The sequence below is a fragment of the Lampetra fluviatilis genome, chromosome 16, assembly GCF_964198595.1.
Source record: "Lampetra fluviatilis chromosome 16, kcLamFluv1.1, whole genome shotgun sequence".
NCBI lineage: Eukaryota > Metazoa > Chordata > Hyperoartia > Petromyzontiformes > Petromyzontidae > Lampetra > Lampetra fluviatilis.
Window position 1 is genome coordinate 8790028 of NC_136290.1, and position 21735 is coordinate 8811762.

A 21735-nucleotide genomic window follows, 5' to 3' on the forward strand; every position below is an offset into this window, starting at 1 on the left:
GTCTGTCCTTAAAATTAGTGACGTCACTCCACATCGACCAGCCCCCCTCATTAATATTCGTGAGCAGGTGACGTCCTCCAAATGGACACCCCTCCTCATTAATAATCACATGGAGTACCCCCCCCCCACACTAATAATCATGCGCAAGTGACGTCACTCCACATCGAACAGCCCCCCTCCATTAATAATAATTAGCGGATGACGTCACTCCACATGGAGGGCTGAGGCGCCTCCCCTCCTCTGCGTCAACTCACAACCCTCACGACAAAGGCAGAACCCTCACGTCACGTGGTCTCCGTAACGCTGTTGAGACATCAAAGTAAAAAGGACGTCACGATGAACAAGGGATTATAACCTTAAAATGAAATAGGTCTGTGTCACCGCGCCCTTACAAATTGCACACGCATTGATGCTATGCATATTACGTCGCGGCCTGCTTTTCGCTTGCAAGTTTCAGATTTACTGCAAATACACCCGTTGGATGAGCAAAAGACTCGTGTATAAGAATAACTCGTCCAGCTCCATGACGAATAACGAAAAGTTGTAAACAATTACAAACGTATGAGAACAACAATGACAACACATACCGCAGTTGCGTCGAAGGAAAATTGAACATTCGCCACAATGTTATTCCTTTAGCCCCAAAATGTGAACGCCTTGAGGGCAGTCATCGGATGTGATTCATTGGAAAATGTTCGTAAAGTAACAACTCGAGTGAAGCGTGTAATGTGTTAGGAATTGTTTTCAGTTGTTTTGTTCATGAGCGTTGTGCCTTTTTCTCTTTTTAAACATCATCTTTAAATGTCAACATGGCATCTGCAGTACGCTATTGCATTTCCCATAAGTAATCTTTGGGAAATGATTGTGGCTGGAAGACTGGCGTTTTTTGTTGAAAGTCAAACCCCCTGATGCATGAAACGATATTAGAGTGCTTATGCAAGAGGTAACGGCGCAGCAACCTGAAAAGATGCTCAAGGGTGCCCCATCTGTGCAGTATTTTGGCCTACTCTTCTACATCGGTCAGATGTCTTGCAATATGTGGGAGTCCCCACACTTTACCCCACCACACAAGACCTGCCAATCGACTAACTCCACTGTACCCACGCATAATACTACTGGGTGGACAGAGACGGGGGCGGGGGGATGGGGGGGGACAGGGTAGATTTAAGAAACTTGCCAATTGGTTGATTTACCGCCTCGGGAGACTAAACCGGTGACTCCTGCCAGCGCGAGTCCAGTGAAGGCTACACGGTGGATCGTTGTCTTGTGTTTGGCCAAAAAAGGCAAGATGTTGTGCCCTTGCGCAAATGAGCGCTGGGAAGTGGCTCACGAGAAAGCATTGGAAATTCCACTTATCTTGCGACGAGGATACGTATATCCGTAGAAAACACTGCTGTTTCTAGATTTGAAGCTTTCGTGACTGCAAGGATTCATATTCTTAGGTTGTTTCGGTAAAGTCACGATAGCTGTATACAGCTATACACTGCTGTTTCTAGATTTGAAGCTTTCGTGACTGCAAGGATTCATATTCTTAGGTTTTTTCCCACCTGAAGACGGAAGCTTGTGTTGCCTCCGAAATGTCGTGATTTTTATTTTATTTTTATTTTACTTTAATTAATTTTAAATTTTTACCAACGTGACTTTACCGAAAAAACCTAAGAATATGAACACTGCTGTTGACTTCCCAGCCAAGTAGTCCTCGTTTTATCGACACAGGAAGCGTGATGGGCTGGTTCGATTCCCCAAACAGGATTTTGACCTTAAAACCTTTTTCCATTTGTAGTCCTCGTGCTTCCCAACAGCGGCCCGTTTCGAAATTTGGCAGCGTGTGTGCGTGTGTGCATCTCATCGAAATCACAGACTTTGGGCTCTGTGTCTCTTTCCATCCGATTTCTGGCAAACAAAAAATATGCCGATGTCTCCATTGGCAACGAGAGGGCAAGTCGCCAAAGGGTGGTTGTGCTGTAGCTCAGTCCGACTCTGTAGCATGAGCAGCAAGCAGCGTTGAGACTCATAACAGGTATTGCTTTGTTTTAGATTTGAAGCTTTCGTGACTGCAAGGATTCATACTCTTAGATTTTTTAGGTAAAATCAGGTAGGTAAAAAATAAAATTTAAAGTTAATAAAAGAAATAACGTAAATAAAATAATAAATCACGACGTTTCGGAGGCAACACAAGTCTCCGTCATCAGGTGGGACCGTCACATCTAAAATTACTGATGCAGTAATTACTGCATCAGAAATGCCTCCGAAACGTCGTGATTTATTATTTTATTTTATTTCCATTATTACTTTTATTAACTTTTAATTTAATTTTTTACCTACGTGACTTTACCGAAAAAAAAACCTAAGAGTATTGCTTTGTGTGCTTATTTATTTATTTACCCCGAAAATGCTCTGTGAGTCTCAGGGCATATTTTTTTCCGGGTGTTTCTTAGAAAGTTGGGCACACTTTTTGAAAATATTTTTGAGTAAGAGTTGTAGGAATGGAACGCATCCAAGATGAAGTCAACTCGCACGCAGGTGGGAAATTGCGACGGGTTGGGGATATTTCAACGTGTGCTGACGATGATCTTGACGATGATGATGACGACGACGAAGTGTTGAAGGAAACTACGAGTGCCCAGACAAGAGCCCACCTAAGCCAAGCACATGGGGCTCCGCAGCCCACTTGCTGCGCTGTCTCTTCAAGGCACATCACTGCTGCTGTAGGTAGTAGGATTTCCAGTATCTCACAGTGCCGCAATATTGGAGAACAACCCTTAAATGCATCATCGCCTCGAGTGATGCTTTATAAGACAACTGACATAAACCTGGACTCTTAACGCCCCGGGAAGAAATTACAGATTTCCCAGCACGGCCACTTCCAAAAAGAGGGCAACTCCTGGGAAAAACCTGGGCAGGTGGCACTCCCGATACAGGCGAGTGTTTCCACGCACACGTGACTTCAGCGTGACCCACATACACCCAGCCCGCGAGGTTGTGAAAAGCAGGTGTGCGCCACACACCTGGCGTGCCTGCGCGCTCACGAACGTGTAAGTGCATGCGACAACCATCGGTGAAATGTGAGCTGGAGATGCGGCTACTTCAGCCTTTGTAGAGCATAACGAGGAGGCCTGGAGGAGCCCGGTGTCGCTAGATGGGTTTTCAAGTTCAAGTTAATTTATTAGGTATAGCCCTGTGAGCCATTCGGCTCTTGAACCGGGTGCAACCGCAACAAACAAAAAACAAAAACATGAACAAGAAAACATCTTAAAGTGAATATGTGACTAAGTGCAAACAGAAAATCCAAGAAAAGACAGCAAAATATTGCAGAAAAAACACCGTACACCAACGCTGTGTGCAAAAATCCCAGTGGGATGCAAGTCAAACAACAACAACCACAAGACAACTTAGATTAAGGCGTCTGCGTTCTTCACTCTCGACCAATGTCTCGGACGCTGCCGTGATGTCATGGGTAGCGAACTTGGACTTGCAATCAGCCAGAGGTCGCCGGTTCGATCTCCCCGGGGTGGCAGTTGGCGTCAGTTGGTAGGTCACGTGCGGTGGGGTCAAGTGTGGGTCCTCAGGTGGAGAACAGGTCTGTCGAGAAGAGACTCTGTCTTCAGACTCTGTCTTCTCGACAGACCCGTTCTCCACCTGAGAACGGCTGCTTGCGTTGTGGCCGAAACGTCGTGAGAATCATTTTATTATGTTTTATTTTAATTATTTTATTATTTTTATTCTACGTGACTTTACCGAAAGAACCAAGAAGATGAATCCCTGCAGTCATGAAGGCTTTAAATCGACAGATACATTCATACTTACCCCATATAACCCTTTAAAAAAAAAACCTGTATCATGAACAATATTGGTCGCGAAAGCTCACGTGTCAAACCAAACAACCAACCGTGCTTTAGTTTCCTGAGATGTGACGAGATGAGGCACGTTCGTGGGATATTCAGTCACGGCGTGACTCAACTCAGTTCCTGCACCTCACAAAATAGACGCTCATTAGACTGTAAATATTTGAACGTCTATGCCAATGGCTATCGATGACACAGTTGCACATCCATCACTTCTTGTCAAACATTTACTTAACGTGACCGGGAGTCGATTTTGAACAATTTGCATTCGAGTTGCACAAATTCCGAGACGAGGCGACCAGTGGCACGCAGTGGATAACGCGGCTTGTTTAGCTCACTGGCCTGTGACCCCCCCCCCCCCCTTATCACCTGAGTTGCGTTCACAACCCCGCGGCCAATAACATCACCGGCGCCTGATATCCGAAGTGGGTCCTGGACCCGCCCCTTACACCAACCCATACTGACCAGAATGGGGAGGTATGGGTAAGGTAACCCCTCTTTGACCGACGAAAGCTTGCGGAAGATTGTTGTCAGGCAGTGGTTTGACAAAGGCCGAAACATTATTATAATTCATCTTCTTGGTTCTTTCGGTAAAGTCACGTAGAATGGAAATAATAAAATAATAAAAATAAAACATTTTAATAATTCTCACGACGTTTCGGCCACGGCGCAAGCAGCCGTCCTCATGTGGAGAGCAGGTCTGTCGAGAAGATAGAGTCTGACTCTTATTTTATTATGTTTTATTTTTATTATTTTATTATTTCCATTCTACGTGACTTTACCGAAAGAACCAAGAAGATGAATCCCTGCAGTCACGACAGCTTTAAATCGAAAATTATTATAGTTGATATAAAAAAAACAATTCAAGCTGTCCCATGGTTGCCTTTCTCGAGATGTGTGCGCGTGTTGATGCAGCGGTTCACTGCTGGAGGGAATTATGCAGAGAAAGAAACGGCTCGTAATCCAACACTTACGGTTTTCTGTGTGTTACACTGTATTGTGTTGATGGACATTGCCTAGGGCTGCGTGCTGGCAGACGGCTGAAAAATGATACGATCCGGGCCGCTCATTTTGCACAGAATCGGTGTAAAGGAGCCATTTTAAAGTGGCGTGAGATTAGTGAGAAATGCGTGTGCATGCATGTGGCCGTGGGGGATGGGTGAAAGCCAAGAGCAGCCAAAGTAACAGTAAGAAACATGAGCTCGTGCCAGGAATGTCCTTGAATGGTGGAGTGTTTGCTGAAAAGTCGGCGAGTTTCAAGTCTCGGCGCAGCTTTAGGGACAGCAGATGATTGTCTTGTTCAGCGTTGGCAAGCAGAACTGAATTTGCGTCTCCAAGTTTAAACAAAAAAAAACTTGTAGCGGTTGTGTTATCACTCACACTTTATTGGTTAAATGTGTTTATTCCTACAGGCGAATGTTTAACATTTTGATCTCGAGACGTAAGCATTTTGGTGTCTTTTCGTTGGTGATCTACCGGTGGTCTGCTAGGTTGAAAGTTAGGTTGAGAGATTTGTAATGACTAAGGCTCGGGAAATTATTATGTTTTATTCCATACGTCGTAAATCATCACCACACAAGTCGCCCGTTCAAGAGCATTGATCGATGCAAGTCTGACTCTGCTGATGAGACACTGAATATCAAAAGCGGTCGAAACTTTTGCTTGTATTGAACCAATGCTGCTCACAAGATGCATTGCCAGTAGGGTCGTGCGGCCGATGGGTTATTTATATTGCTATTAGAATTCTCCACTTAATGATTGGTGTTGCGCACACATGCCAGGTCACTGCCAACGTTTCGCAATGGCACCATAACGCAGAGTGCCGATCCAAACTCGGTCAAGCTTATGTAATACAAATTGTTTAATCAAGCAGTGCTTTCATGAATGCAAATCTCCCTCCACTGTAGTGCGTTGAGTTTTAGGTGTGCTTCAAGCAATCACTACCTTCATGAGCCCACGTTTGAGGTCTGAAGGCCGCAGTGCGTTTCACTTCTTGTTTACTTGCCTGCCAACATTACAAATTATCAGAGGTGTGGACTCGAGTCATGTGACTTGGACTCGAGTCAGACTCGAGTCATGAATTTGATGACTTGCGACTCGACTTGGACTTGCATAACAATGACTTTGTCCCACCTCTGAGATGTGGACTCGAGTCATGTGACTTGGACTCGAGTCAGACTCGAGTCATGAATTTGATGACTTGCGACTCGACTTGGACTTGCATAACAATGACTTTGTCCCACCTCTGAGATGTGGACTCGAGTCATGTGACTTGGACTCGAGTCAGACTCGAGTCATGAATTTGATGACTTGCGACTCGACTTGGACTTGCATAACAATGACTTTGTCCCACCTCTGAGATGTGGACTCGAGTCATGTGACTTGGACTCGAGTCAGACTCGAGTCATGAATTTGATGACTTGCGACTCGACTTGGACTTGCATAACAATGACTTTGTCCCACCTCTGAGATGTGGACTCGAGTCATGTGACTTGGACTCGAGTCAGACTCGAGTCATGAATTTGATGACTTGCGACTCGACTTGGACTTGCATAACAATGACTTTGTCCCACCTCTGAGATGTGGACTCGAGTCATGTGACTTGGACTCGAGTCAGACTCGAGTCATGAATTTGATGACTTGCGACTCGACTTGGACTTGCATAACAATGACTTTGTCCCACCTCTGAGATGTGGACTCGAGTCATGTGACTTGGACTCGAGTCAGACTCGAGTCATGAATTTGATGACTTGCGACTCGACTTGGACTTGCATAACAATGACTTTGTCCCACCTCTGAGATGTGGACTCGAGTCATGTGACTTGGACTCGAGTCAGACTCGAGTCATGAATTTGATGACTTGCGACTCGACTTGGACTTGCATAACAATGACTTTGTCCCACCTCTGCAAATTATCCACTCCATGAAATGAACTCGACTTTTTTCGAGAAAGGCCATGCGTTCTTCACAGTTGTGAAAAAAGGCCACCGCACTTATTTGCCGTGAAATTCAATTGCAGTTTGGAATTGTGACGTGTCGTCGGATGTATAAAGTGGCACTCGAGTCCTCTGCAGAGCACCATGGGATCTTCGTTGTGCAAGTCTGCAAACCGCGACACTCTTCGAAATAAAATCGCATCGCAGTTCGGAGTCATGAAGTTGTCTGATTTATAAAGTGGCGCTCGAAACTTTAACACGACGAATCTTTGTTTTCAATTTGCAAAAGGTCACAACGGGTCTTTGGAGTCAGTTCGGCCAAATGCAAGTCTCGTTACAATTCAATCACATTGCTGTTTGGAGTTGTGAGGTGTCCAATAATGTACACAGTGACAACGTGACTTCACAAAGAAGTGAACTTCAAGAGAAGGTTATGGAGTCCTTTAACATTGAAGTCTTAAAGGGACACCGCTCTTTCCTATCAAATTATTTTGCAGTTTGGAGTTATAGAGTGTCCAGTGTGTTAGTGTGACGCTTGCTATTCCGTGCACATACTTGCACGGTTTCCGTGTCCGGTTTAAACATTGAAAACGTAAAATAAAATGCCGTACGGAGTGTTCAGCGAGCGCGTCGCGTCCGCGCGTGTCCTCGTGCACTCATTTAATGGAGACATTTGGATTCGTTTTGGAGGCTGCTATGCCCACCTCGGGTCCGTCAACCGAATCGCGTAAGGTATGTGTGCGCTCCCCCCCCACCACCACCACCATCTGGTTTTCATTGCCCCGGCCTTAAAGAGAAACTTCTCATTGCCTGCACACACGCTGTGACCCTTTTTCTACTCTGAATACTTTGGAGAAATCCCCAAAAGTTTCTTGCCAATGTTGATTTTTTTTTGCTGCCTTAGATGTGATGGTAGATTGCAACGAGCGACTTGAAAAAGAGGCTCGGTGAGGGGGTTAAATGAAAGCATCGTGCGCTTGCCTGAGTTTGCGAAGGTAAAGCGAGAGGGTGGCAGCCCTGAAATTCCTCACTTGCGATGCTGTTGGCGGAAAGGCCTCCGCTTTAAGAGGGACCTCTCTCTCTTTCCAGAAGGTATTTTGGCCTACTCCTTCTGCGCTGACCAGATGTCTGAGAACAGAGGTGGGAGCGCCAATGCTTCGGCCTACCAGTTTTGTCGCCCTGCCGATCGCCTAAACGGCGCTGTCCCCATTCGTATTACTCTTTGCTTCTTTCGGTAAAGTCGCGTAGAAAATTAAATCAAATTATAATAGAATACGACGTTTCGGTTGCAACACAAGCAACCAGCATCAGGTAAGAATGAATAATAAAACACAGACACGGGAACAACATAGGCAGACACACATGCAGAAAGAGACACACAAAGACACACCGAGCGAGTGTGTCTCGCACGGTGTGCCCGTATCTCTGTTTTATCATTCATTCTTACCTGATGATGGTTGCTTGTGTGGCAACCAAAACGTCGTATTCCATTATTGTTTGATTTTATTTTCTACGTGACTTTACCGAAAGAACTAACGAGTAATTCCTGCAGTCACGAAAGCTTCGAACCAATTCATATTGTTCGGTAGACAGGGCCGGCCGGCTAGGGGGGGGATTTAAGAAACTTGCACCCGTTGTTGAACCTGCCACGCTGGGTGATTGTACCAACGACCTCCAGATCGAAGTGTGCTGACCGTTAGGTAATTCAATTTCAGTTCTGGTACGATTCCTGCAGATAATCCCTTTGCGTGATCACTGATCAGATATCATTATGACATTATTTTGAAATGTCAGGTTATGCTTCCTGCAATTATGCCTTTGCCTTAAACAGTCGGGGTATGCTATGCTTATTGGTCACGCAAGTCAAGATGAAATGGTTATACATATCAAGCCAGCTGGAATGTATGCTATTAAGAGCAGTCAAAATGTTTGATATTGAGACATGGAATGTACTTCGACTCCGGATTTAGAAATAGATGTTTTTTTCCAGTGCATCAAAGACACTATTTGACATCATCGCACTTATCTTTGTACATTCACGAGGGACATCTCGAGGCTGTAGTTGATATCCACGGTGGTGCATCATGCGAGCAATGAATTGAGCCACATCCTGATTTCAAGCGACGAAGACAAAGCGTGGATTGCTCAACGCTTTCCCAGCGAGGATTGCGCAATGCTTTCCCAGCGAGCGTTTGTCTTCGAAACTGTTTAATTATTTGTTCAGCATTACAGAAGTCGACGGGTAGCGGTCAGGACAAAACGTGCTTATGCATATATTTACAAGACACCGTAATCCCTTTTTTTTGTGTCTCCCGAGTTTTTGACTGCTTTTTGGTCAGTTTCCTATCTCGTGGACCCCGTGTTACAGATGACAGCGAGAACGACGGACAGAACCAACTCTCCATCATGGGACCTCCACCCTTGCCAGTGTCAAAATACAAGAATATGTTTCACCCTTTCTGGCAACAAAACAGCTGTTAAGATGTCAAAACGCCAAACAGAAACCTTTTGCAATGACTCATGTCTGAATTAACCACATATACTTGTGGCGAACGTGCAAAAAAAACAACAACCATGCTCTGATAGTATATTGCATTGTCTTTGAAACTGATTGGTTCACACCAAAACAACGCGGCCGGCAAGCGGTGAGCGTTTTTCGTCTTGGGCGCTGCGACGTGAGCTGAGAGAGGGGCCGTTTGTCTCACCCCCTCGAGGACCTTTTGACATTTTTCGAAATTGTAGACATGACCTCGAGCTTCCTTGTCCCCCACTTCCCTCCCACCCCCGGGGGGATGCTCCTCAAGCCCCTCCCCCCCAAAGCCTCGTGTTTCTGTCATTCTTGCCACCCCCCCCCACCCACCCATAGACACATGTGCGAGGCTCGCGAAGCCCACAAAGTGTACGACTGCCGCGTTTGTTTTCGTTTGCAGTTGTGCTCTGTGGCTCTCCGACGATGTGTTTGTCCGGGTTTGTGCCACGTGCTTTCTCGCCATTTTAACTCCTGAAGAAGAGCCCCCTCGCACGTGGAGTGAAACGTCGGACATCGTGCCGAACGACGTGCAGTACAATTTGGAAAACACGTCAGAGAGTTATTGAAGAACTGATTTTTTTCTTGAATATATATCCTTTTTTTCGATTTAAAGCTTTCGTGACTGCAGGGAATCATCTTCTTGGTTCTTTCGGTTCGGTAAAGTCACGTAGAAGGGAAATAATAAAATAATAAAAATAAAACATAATAAAATAATTCTCACGACGTTTCGGCCACAACGCATGACTCTGTCTCCTCGACAGACCTGTTCTCCACCTGAGGACGGCTACTTGCGTTGTGGCCGAAACGTCGTGAGAATTATTTTATTATGTTTTATTTTTATTATTTTATTATTTCCCTTCTACGTGACTTTACCGAAAGAACCAAGAAGATATATCCTTCTTGTTTGTATGCAGTAGCTTATCAACAACTGAAATAGTTTACGTAGGCAGATTGCGTTGAGATTGTTCTGGTCAAATTGACGTGGCTGATAGGCAAGTACACGGGGGAACATTCAACAAATCATTGAGAACATCTCGCCGGGGGAATGCGAAGGAGTCGTATGCCCGGGCTGTGAGATGTTGAGCAATACAACAATGGATTTCGATTTAAAGCTTTCGTGACTGCAGGGATTCATCTTCTTGGTTCTTTCGGTAAAGTCACGTAGAATGGAAATAATAAAATAATAAAAATAAAACATAATCAAATAATTCTCACGACGTTTCGGCCACAACGCAAGTAGCCGTCCTCAGGTGGAGAACAGGTCTGTCGAGGAGACAGAGTCATGCGTTGTGGCCGAAACGTCGTGAGAATTATTTTATTATGTTTTATTTTTATTATTTTATTATTTCCATTCTACGTGAACAGGTCTGTCGAGGAGACAGAGTCATGCGTTGTGGCCGAAACGTCGTGAGAATTATTTTATTATGTTCTATTATTATTATTTTATTATTTCCATTCTACGTGACTTTACCGAAAGAACCAAGAAGATGAATACAACAATGGTTTAATGAAGCTGTCTGTGCTGAGCTTTGGTTGTTACCCCCCTCTTATGAGTGGGGTTTTCTCCGGGTGCTCTGTTTTCCTCCCACATGCCAAACACTCACTAATGGAATTGTCCAGACATTAATTCAGGACCATCCTAAAAGTAAGTCTTGAGACCCAATGAGACTTTCCTGGTTCAGTAAAGGAAAGTATTATTGAGGGATCGACCATTTGCTTTTTGAATATCCATTTAGGTTTAAAAGTTATGCAAGTGTGAATTCCATGAAGCAGGTGTTATAGGTTACAGGACGACGTTTTGGTCAGCAGAGGGCAGTGCGTCAAATTCCCATTGTACTTCTTTGGCACCACGACTATGCTCCACCACCTTCAATCCACACTGACCACAGTGGTGAAGTATAGTCACCCCCCCCCCCCCCCATTACGTGGGGTGGAATTGGAGGGGTCCCATTTATCCCCCCCCCTCCCATCGCCATCACCCCGCCAGAATTTAACCCTCCCCCCCCCAACTTTTCACAGAATAACAACACGGGATTCGGAGCTGTTTTCGTTGTGCGTGCTGTTTTTTTGTGTGTTGTTGCTGTGGGTTGGGGAGGGCGTTAGAGTTTTAATAAATGCAGGTGTCTCTCTGTTCGTGGTACGGCCGTCTCGTCCAGCACGTTGGTAAACATCTATTTCACCACTCCTCCTCATGCGCACCGAACGCCCGCTGGGAGAATGCCCGATGCCTTTCGTCGGCAGGCCCTTTTAAAGCGCTTAAAGGGGAGCGAACTTGGCGGCGAGCGAGACCTTTTTGTTGTTGTTGTTGTTGTCTCTTCCCCAAACAAAACATAAAAGGCGCACGCACGAAAGGCTCAGAGGATGCATCCGAGGGGCCCATTTTCCGTCGGCCGGGCGACTGACCCACGGCGGCCTTGGCAGCAAATTAGCAATGCAATCATTTGGCCGGTCGACTCGTAGTGTGGGATTTGTGGAGCTAATTGCTTCCATGCGCTTCAAAGTGGGGGTGGTGGTAAAAGGGGGGGGGGGCAAAAAAAATGCGCACCTCTGGGAGGAAACGTCGCAGAATGAGCCCACAGTTTTTGAAGCTCGTTACGCCGGCCGGAACGCGGTTCTGCCGTTCGAGACTAGAATATATTAGTGTCTTCAACGTGCCACACACTTTTTGTGTGCGTGTGTGTGTGCTTGGTTCATCGTGAGCAATGATTTGCCATGTGGATCATTGCGCGCTCGCTCTCGCTCTCTCTCTCCCTGGCCGTGCTGTTTATTGTGGTGATGACAAAATAAATGAACAACCCGCGTTTTGCTCGTGCGGGATAGATTTACATTCGCACTTGTGGGGAGCGGTGGTGTAGCGGTGAGCGCTACGCTGCGCTACGAACCCGGCGGCATGAGTTCGATTCCCGCGCACGGCCAACACCGGTGACGATTATCTGATCCGGTCCTGGGTCTCCCCTAGGTCGACTCAGCCTCAAATGAGTACCTGGTGCGATGTATAAACATCGCCACTGGGGAGACAAATGCGGCAGGGCGTGGTGTTGGCCACTGACCCGCTCGTGTGCCGTGCTGGCCTTCATAGGTGCTTGCTAATAGCACTTGCCCCAACAGTCTGTCAAGGCTATAGGGGTATCTTTGTCCATGCATTTGCATCAAACAACCAAAACAACATTATAACATCTCAGGGCGTTGAAGTTGCATTGAACAATTCAAGAGCGTTTGTGTTGTGTGTGTGGCTTTTGGCAAATTCCTCAAAATGCTGCCAGATCTAGTCAGATGTTGTGCATGTATGTGCGTTGAACTTCTTTCGCACCGTACGTAGCCAATCGTGCTAATCGGAGGTGCGATGGAAGGACAACAGACTAAACACAAAAAGCAGTTCTAAAGAAAGGAGTTTGTCAATCTGGATGATTTAAAAGTGCATATCTCCGGTGGCTTCCTAATATGGGAAGGAAGAGCTTTCCAGACGGCCGCAGAAGCGCATCTGAAAAGCGCCGCGCGATGCGGTGGCCGTCTTTGTTCGGTAGCGTTAAGCAACAGCGAACGAGCCTTGATGTCCTGGATACGGACGGTTGACCGCCACCCGCAGATTGCCACAGCGCTAGCGGGTGTCACGTGACGGTCATTGGACGGCAGTGCAAGCGAAACGAGTCGTCGTGCTGCGCGTCGTTGCTTCCACGGCTGTGCTCTCCGCAGCCTTCGCCAGCGACGCACTCGCTCATCAAGCTGTTGGCGACGTTTCAGTCGACACAGCGCTCGCGAACGACCACCGCACGCTAGCACGGTGGTCGAGGCGTCACTCTGTCAGCAGCAGCAGTAGCAGCGGCGGATTGACGAAGAGAGGGGTTCACATCCACCAGCGGCTCTCTGAACATTTGAGTGCAGCCTTGCAACCCCTTTGGTTCGCAATCGTTGAACAACAAATAATGCACAATGTTCATTAATGCCGAGTGTTCGATGAAAGAGAGGAGTCGTTCTTGCGTGACCGGGCTTAATTTGCGTTTCCATTATTTACCTTCTCTGAAAAAAAAACAAATCTGGCCATGTCTCTCACCCCCCATGAAGCCAGGATTTTCAGGTAGGGGGGGTAACCCCTCCAGCAATGAGAAATGATAGAGGAGTTGTTAGTAAGTAAGGACTTGTCCCTTGCTTTTTATTCGGTGCGTGTGCGGCGATGGCGCAGCCATCGATCGAGGGTCGAATTCGAACCGCGTTGTGTGATCGGCATCTCGCTCGCCGAAGGTGAATGCCTAATAAACCCGAATGATCCGATCGAAATTCGGGATTTCGATCGGATCATGGGGGGGGGGGGGGGGGGGCACGTGCCACCCCACCCCCCCACTGGCTCCACCACTGGGTGCGCGCAGCCCAGGTCAAGCAGCAGCACTCCGCTCTGCACGTTCACTCGCATAGCGCACGGGGAAGGGGGTGGGCGGTGTGGGGGACTGGGTGGGCGGGGAGCCTCGGAGCTCTCCCCGTCAGTTATCTGGCGATAGAATCAGCACTTGTGGCGAGGATGTGTCGCCGACTCTGGCGATTAGACTATACACGAGGGGCGCTCCTCCTTGAGCCCGTGGCGGCCAATTGAGAGTTGCTGTCTCGTCAGCGAGGCCTGCCCGCCCGGCTGTCGTAGAGTCAGGGGCAAGGCGACAAAGACAGACTTCCGTCTCAGGTCGTGTTTTCCCACTCTCGTTACTCGGCGCTCGTGCAAAGAGTTCGGGTGCGCGTGTGGGGGGGGGTGGGGGGAGGTCGTGGCACGTGTGTGCTTAACGGTGTCGGCGTCATTGTGCTGCTCGCCAAGCGCGCTTCAAACAATCCGTCTTCCCAGGTGCCTTTTCGGTTGCTGTCCGTTTGCTCCCCAAAATGTCAAGCCGCTGTGCTCCGGTTAGCCGAATGCCGACGGCGAATACGTTGCACCGCGCGCGTTCCTGGGTTTTTGTCGCGTGACCCTGCATGACATCGCCCTCGGTTGCTCGTATCGATTTGGCTCCATCGATTGTGATGATCGTTTATCTGAAATGTGAAACGCCGATTTGTCGTTCGTGACCTTGTACAATGAGCTGCATTTGAACTGAATACAGCGGGTGCTTCTACAACTGCCATTAATTTGATGTCTATCTAAAGAATAATACAATTAGATGCCACTGATGTCACTCGCCACTGATGTCAGCCGTGGCGATGAATCAAACTCAGATTGCTGTGATTAATGATGCGGATGCATTATACTCCACAAATTGACATTACGTCATAACGGATGATGCATCCGTGGCCACCCAGTACACTATATAACAATGTATGATCGTCAGTGTGCTTGAGACTATAAGTGGGCAACGTCGTGTTTATCACACCGCATTAAGATCTTGGCAACCCAGAATTGATTAATTCACATCGGCGACAATTGGTATCTGAATGTGGCCTGGGCACTCGCTGGGTTGACTCAGCCAGAAGTAAATACAGTGTTTGGCTTCAGAGCAGGTCCTCCAATTGTCTGGGTCTCCTTGCCTTTGGATCCAGGTCCTGTCATGATCAAGCATCGTGTGGACACTGGCTCGAATCGACGGTGTTCTCACGTTACTCTGATCACGTGCAGGCATCCTCCTTGAACTAAATATAAACAAGATATGCGGTTCCAGGATTGGTCTTCATCAGCCACCTGCGTAACCCACAAACCCTGGCCATCATTGCTGCGACACTCCCTTTGTGCATGGTGCCAACCCTAATGGGTGTGTAGAGAAGCAATCCATTACCGTGAATATGAGACTAGGTTTTAACCGTTCTGGCAATGACACAGGTGTTTAGATGTTAAACCACCAAACTGATACCTTTTGCAAGGAATGTCTGCATTAACCACATACACTTGTGGTGAACATGCAAAATAAACACGCTCTGGTCGTATATGATGTATTGTCTTTGAAATTGATTGGTCCACACCAGAGACAGCTTTCTTTAGAGCCTAGTCTCAAACGGTGTTAGACCAGAGGACGCCAATGCCAGCTTGCAAGCACTCGTAGCATTTAATGTGTATATATAAGCACGTGCGTGTGTGCGTGTGTGGGTGTATATGTAATGCTGATTTAGCCTGGCATGTGTACATGGTGCTGTGTGTAAACATTAGCACTGAGGTGGCAGGGCGTTGGTGCAAGCCACGCCAACCTACGCCTTCGTAGGTGCTCGCAAACAAAAGCTGCTCTAACATCCTGTAAGGGGAGCTTTGTCTTATGTATATATATGGCGTATGTATATGTGTGTGCCTATAACCAAATGACCCGGAATTCACGACCGGTCTGATCGGATCTCAGAAGCGAAGCAGGGATGAACCTTGGACAATGCTTGGATGGGTGACCACCGTGCAGTCGATAGCTGCTCTAGGCAGCTCCGGGGCTGCTTTGTCAGTCGAGGCCATTGCAGCAAAATCCAATGTTGTACTGTACTACGCTCCAGCATCTATGTTCTCCCCACTCACCAATCCGCAACCGACCCGACACCCTGAAGCGTGGTCAACGAATCCGCACGACGCGGATGCAACAGTGTGTGCGATGGGTCACAGCCCCCCTCGTCCATCGAGAGAAGGGTCTCTCCGCGTTCCACCTTCGCGCGCGCGCGCCGGCGATGGAGGAGCCGTGCACTGCGAGCCGACCCGTGTCTCCGTGCCGCTGCGCGTGTCTCCGTGCCGCAGCGAGGAGACCGCGGCGTTCGTGGCGGCGGCCGGGTGCCTCGCCTGCTGCGCGCTGGCGGTCGCGCGCGTCCCCCGCCACACCAAGTCCCCCGCCGTCCTCCTCGCGAAGGGAGACAAAGGTCAGTAGGTCACGTGACCGCCGCTGGGATTGTGCTTGTTGCGACCAGGTGGTGGGTACGCCGGAGCGGGTTACTGCTCTTTTGTGTATGATGAGAGTCATAATGATGACGACAACGATGACGATAACAACTCGCAGACCCTTGTTCATCCACTGCTGGATGAAAGCCTCCCCTAGGCCGTGTCGGTCACGGGAGTTGTTTGAGCCGGGCGACCTCGGTTTGATTCCCGGCACGGGCCTCCCAGCAGCCCTTGCTAACACCAACCCCACACTCACCAGTCTGGTGAAGTATGGTCAAACAACCCCTATTATGAGATGGCATAGGAAGGCCTTCATCAGGCTGTGGATTGGCAAACAGCTGCAGTAGACGGTTAGTTGTGAAAGTGGGATTATCAGTCATTGTAAAGTAATCGACCCCAAGAGGATAATATCCATTCCAAATATGAACATATGGGGGGACCCCGGGGTCCCGAATAAACGGAAGTCAAAATCGTAATCAATACATTTATTTTTGGCGACTCCATCCCACCGCGCACGTAAACGCCGCGACCCGCCTGGCACGGATCATTCTGTTGTCATGTCGTGTCCAAGCGCAGCAGCAAGGACGAATGGGCAGGATCATGAGTCTTACCCAAAGCTGCTCAAACTGCCTACACGACTTAAGTCCTTTATTTGTCATCACGGGATGCATAATACAGTGAAACTGCTCTTTTATCTTCATTATTATTTGTGACCTGCCAATGTCTGCAGCCAGGATCAATCGATGACAATCCTATTACCTGCAGATATTTAACAGATGAGATGCGTTGCACCGTTAATTCCTCCTGTTTGATAATACTTCTCTTGTCCATATGCATCTGTGCAGATAGGTTTTTGTTTTGCGTTTAAGCCATAGTCCCCACATACCGCTCGTATCAATGCAGATAAGAGGAGCGGTGACCCGCTACTCTGTAGAGTAACATTGGTATAAACGCTTGTTACAATATGAACATCGCATTGAAAACGCGCTCTATTTTATGTACTGTTTACAAAGTGTGTTCACAAATCCACACTGAGAAACACGATGATTGACAGAGGGGTGTTAATATTTTTTTCGGAAGTGTATTTAAATAGAGGTACTGCAGGTAAGTAGTCAGCAGTTTTAAAGGCACAGTTTAACAAGACAACACTTGCCACCATCCTTCAGACCCATTGGTGAAAACGAGTAAAGTTTTTGTTCACATCACAATATGTTTACGCGAGAGCCGGGGGCTTATGGGTCCCCGGGGTCCCACCATGAGGTCCACATGTATTTGAATAATGAACATCTCTTCTTGAATCCTCTGCTGGATGAAACCCTCTCCATGCTCCATCAGGAATTGGCTATGCGTCACCACGCCGGTCAGTGCGAGTTGGTGAAGTGGTGCGGGGGGGGGAGTGGAGGTCAGGCTTGGACTGGTTCAGATATTACTCGCCACTGATGTTGGCCGGGAATCAAACTCGGGGTCACCGTGGCACATGGCGCAGCACGCTAGCTGCTCGAACCGCCGCTCGCCCAGTGAGTGAATATTACTCGCTGCTGAGATACGGGACAGTGAAGGCGTTGGCGTAACGCGTTCATGGACCTACGTGTCGCCTATTTTTGTGGAACAAGCGGCGATATTAATAACCACAGTGACATCTGGAAAGCTTCAGTATCAAACGTCGTGTCGTGTAGCAACTCGATGAGCAAATCAGAATATCCATTTATTATTCTATCGCACAGATTTACTTTCCGTTTTGTTTTACATATTTAAAAAAAATGTTTTTATTACGAATTCAGAGCAGCATTTCGCCTTGCACATTCTAGGGATTTTGAGTATCGCAGTTTTAATAATTGAACAAAGACTGAGAGTGTTGAGATGTGCGGCTGGGATGCAATGGATAACCCAGAGGGCTGAAGTGTTCTCTGAAGTGTACTTTGAAGTCTACTCTGCTGTGCCATTCAGATGAGTCAACGGGCATCTTCAACGTACAGAAAATAGTCCAACTGCTGAAGATTCCGGGAACGCTGCAGATTTTCACCATAAAGACCATCACCGGATTACCAGTAGGTAAAAAAAAATCGCTGACTCCCTTCACACTGTTTACACTGGCCTGTTAAATTCGCTGCTTCTACAATGTAACGCCCAAGACCGGCAGCTTGCCCAACAGCTGCGGGTAAGCGTTCAGGTAAGCTCTGGTAAATGTTTGTCTGACACCGTGGGGCGTACATAGCGAGGCGACTTGACACGAGTGGCACACATACCACCAGACCCAGCGGAGTCTTTGCACTTGACCACCACATCCGTCATCCTGCTGTAGTCCGCTCAATAGGATATTGGCACACGAAAGCGTGCCACACCAAATGACATCATCATCAGCAGCAGCAGCAGCCTTGATCTATCCACTACCGGATGAAGGGCTCCCCACTCCGGCACCACCCCCACACAGTCTCACCACCGTGCCGTAACCCATCTCGCTCCTACATGTGAACCGATGCCATCTCTCCTCCGTGGTGGCGGTTACCCGCTTCGGGTGTCATCTTCCTCTTTGGCTGCCTTCTTTCTCTCGCCGGTCTCGTCCATCAGCAATATTCAACTCCGCGCACAAAAGAGGGCGGCGTAATTAAATGCGCGATGCCGGGTAAATGCCTTGTCCCGTGCTGCACATTTTCTTTATTTTTCTTAAGTTCCCTCTGGATTTAAGACCTCAGCGAAGAGAGCGGGGGCAGGGGGTAGTGGCGTACATGTACACGCCTGCGCTGAAACCAGTGAGCGTTTCATATTCTTAGGTTTTTTCGGTAAAGTCACGTAGGTAAAAAATTTAAATTAATAAAAGTAAAATAAAAAATAAAAATCACGACGTTTCAGAGGCAACACAAGCTTCCGTCTTCGAAACGTCGTGATTTTTATTTTTATTTTACTTTTATTAATTAAAACATTTTTACCTACGTGACTTTACCGAAAAAACCTAAGAATATGAATCTTTGCAGTCACGAAAGCTTCAAATCCAGTGAGCGTTTCTTCACCCCCACGAGTTTTGCAGTTCACGTCATGCGCCCGGGCATTCAGAGCTCCCAGCGAGCGAGCGAGGAGCGAGCGGGCGAGCGTGCGAGTGCATCGCTGGCTGGCTGCAGCCCGTGCCAGGCCTGTGTGACGGTTCACACAAAGGAGACGGCGCGCTGTTTCCACGCGAACATTCTCACGTATATTTATAGCGGTGGGAAGCGGTGAACGCCCGTGCCCTGGTAATGTCACTTTGCAATTACACGACCGCTTCAGCACCTTTCTCGGCAACCCAGATTCCACATTTTTAAGGAAGTTTTTTTTTTGTCAGCACAGGTGGCCCGGAGAAAAGTTGGTGGAAATTCCACATTGCTTTGGCGGAGGCCAGTCTATCGTCTATCTGGTGTTGAAATTCATCACACTGCTAGTGGTATATGTTTCGGTTGTCATAATGTATTGTGAGAAATTGTAACTATTATTAGAAAATGCCTGTGAAATTTCACAGTTAATGTTCCACAAAAGACGACATTTGTCATCTTACAGACTTGTTCACACAGAAAGACAAGGATTCCCCATATAGCCGTCAAGAAACTCTTGGGACGAGTGCTATTAGCGAGCACCTATTAAGGCCGGCATGACACAAGAGGGTGTGAGTGACCAGCACCACGCCAGGTCGCCATTTTCTCCCCAATGCTGATGTTTACACACCGCACCAGGTACTCATTTGAGGCTGAGTCGACCTAGGGGAGACCCAGGATCAGTTCAGATAATCGTCACTGGTGTTGGCCATGAGCGGGAATGGAACTCCAGTTGCTGGGTTTGTAGTGCAGTCTGCTGACCACTGCACTACCACTCCCCACGACACACACATACATACTATGGGAACCTCATTTGCCAGTAAAAATATGATAATTGGTTTTTTACCCTTCTATCTGGCAATAGAAGGGTAAAAAAACAATTATCACACACATACATGTTTACTAACGTACATACACACATATATTTAGACACAAACACACATAACCATTTTCATTAGCCATGATCAATCCACTGCTGGATAGGCCATACTACAACAACAAAAACAATCGCCATTCACTACTTGGCGGTGACATCACCACAGCACTTGTGCCAGGCTATGTGCACGTTAAGGCCAAGTGAAGTGTCGAATGCCCGCTGGCAGGAGGTCACGGGACAAACCCAGGTGCCACAGGTTGACTGACTAGGATGACTGGCCGATGCACCACCTGTGCCCCCTACCGTGCCAACTTGCTGCGTTTTAGCCACCCGGCGCTCTGCTCGTTGTTGTGAGTGTCGGTCCTCTGCCCTCCATACAAACACCTATGCTCACGCATATCCTTATACACACATATACTAATAATAACAACATCTAGCCCTTTCTCAATCAAATATTTAATGATGGCCTCCTTTTTACCAGATTTCACCACGTTTCTCTTTATGGGTATTACCAAGATCTTAAAATGTTGGTTGGCAAACGAGGGGGCCAGAGGTGGTTGAGATGTCACGTGCCACTGATGTTTATCATGGCCAGCAATCAAACTCAGGATGGCTGATATGATGTATATAATTATACTCACACACACACAACTTACAATCCCATATAGACGCACACATAATATCATACAAATACCATCCTATACCTACACCCACATACAGCCATTTACTGATAATCATATACTAATGTGCCGTATAAACACATGTATACTCATACATGTGCCCTCGCACGTACATTCACGCACATTTACACAGATATATGAATGCACAAACCAGGTGGACGGACACATGGATGGCCACCTTAAAATTTGGTTTACACAAATATAATATATATAATGAGTTGGGGAAGTGGTGGCACAGTGGTTGGCGTGCTGCGACATGAATCGACCTAGGTTCACCCGAGTTACAATCCCGCCGCTGCTAATATCAGCGGCGTGGCGTGTGACATCTAAACTTGTCCTGGACCCCCCGCACCCCCTCACCCACCACCCGCACCCCCACAAACCCACGTTACAAACCCCAATCGACCAGCATGGTGAAGTATGGTTAAACAACCCCCCACAGCGGTCATCGTCCTTGCGATGAGCACGGTTGGCTACGTACGGTGCGAAAGAAGTCCAACACACACGTGCACACATCCAGCAGTGGAATGAGAGGGGAATCTGTGTAGGTTATTGTGTACAGCGTATGCGGTGGAAGGTTTTGGAGATAAAAAAAAAATTAGCCCAATTGTATCCTGGCTTGACACACGCAGAGGGCATGTTAGGCTGCGATGTTAATCACACGCAAACAGTTGGTACTGACATCGGCTCCACATGCAACGGAAGCGTCTAAATAATGAAATAATAGCGACCGCCGACTTGTAAGTTCTTCGGTATGTCCGGACAACTGCGCCGCTATTGCGCCGCTCGTCCTATTTTTAAAACGGATGACCACACGAGCAGCGTGCGCATTTGAATCTGTCGCCTACTGCCGTGCAGCGGCGTGGTGCTTCTCAACCGTTAAAACCTAAGAATATGAATCCTTGCAGTCACGAAAGCTTCAAATCTAGAATTCTCAACCGTTATCTCTACACACGGCGCATCTCTGCGGTGGCGAGCTTGTTAACTACCTCGC

The 21735-nt window shown here is 47.6% G+C and overlaps 1 protein-coding gene across 2 annotated transcripts in view; it reads left to right on the forward strand.

The window, feature by feature from the left end:
• The window catches only part of SLC67A1 (solute carrier family 67 member 1), a 141922-nt gene that overhangs the window by 18237 nt on the left and 101950 nt on the right, over positions 1-21735 (forward strand). Inside the window, exons 5-6 of one of the 2 annotated variants that reach the window (XM_078863623.1) lie at positions 15985-16103; positions 18070-18174. In XM_078863623.1, the coding sequence (XP_078719749.1) occupies positions 15985-16103; positions 18070-18174 (224 nt within the window). The remainder of the gene's footprint in view (positions 1-15984; positions 16104-18069; positions 18175-21735) is intronic. The other variant, XM_078863624.1, reaches the window with a different exon arrangement.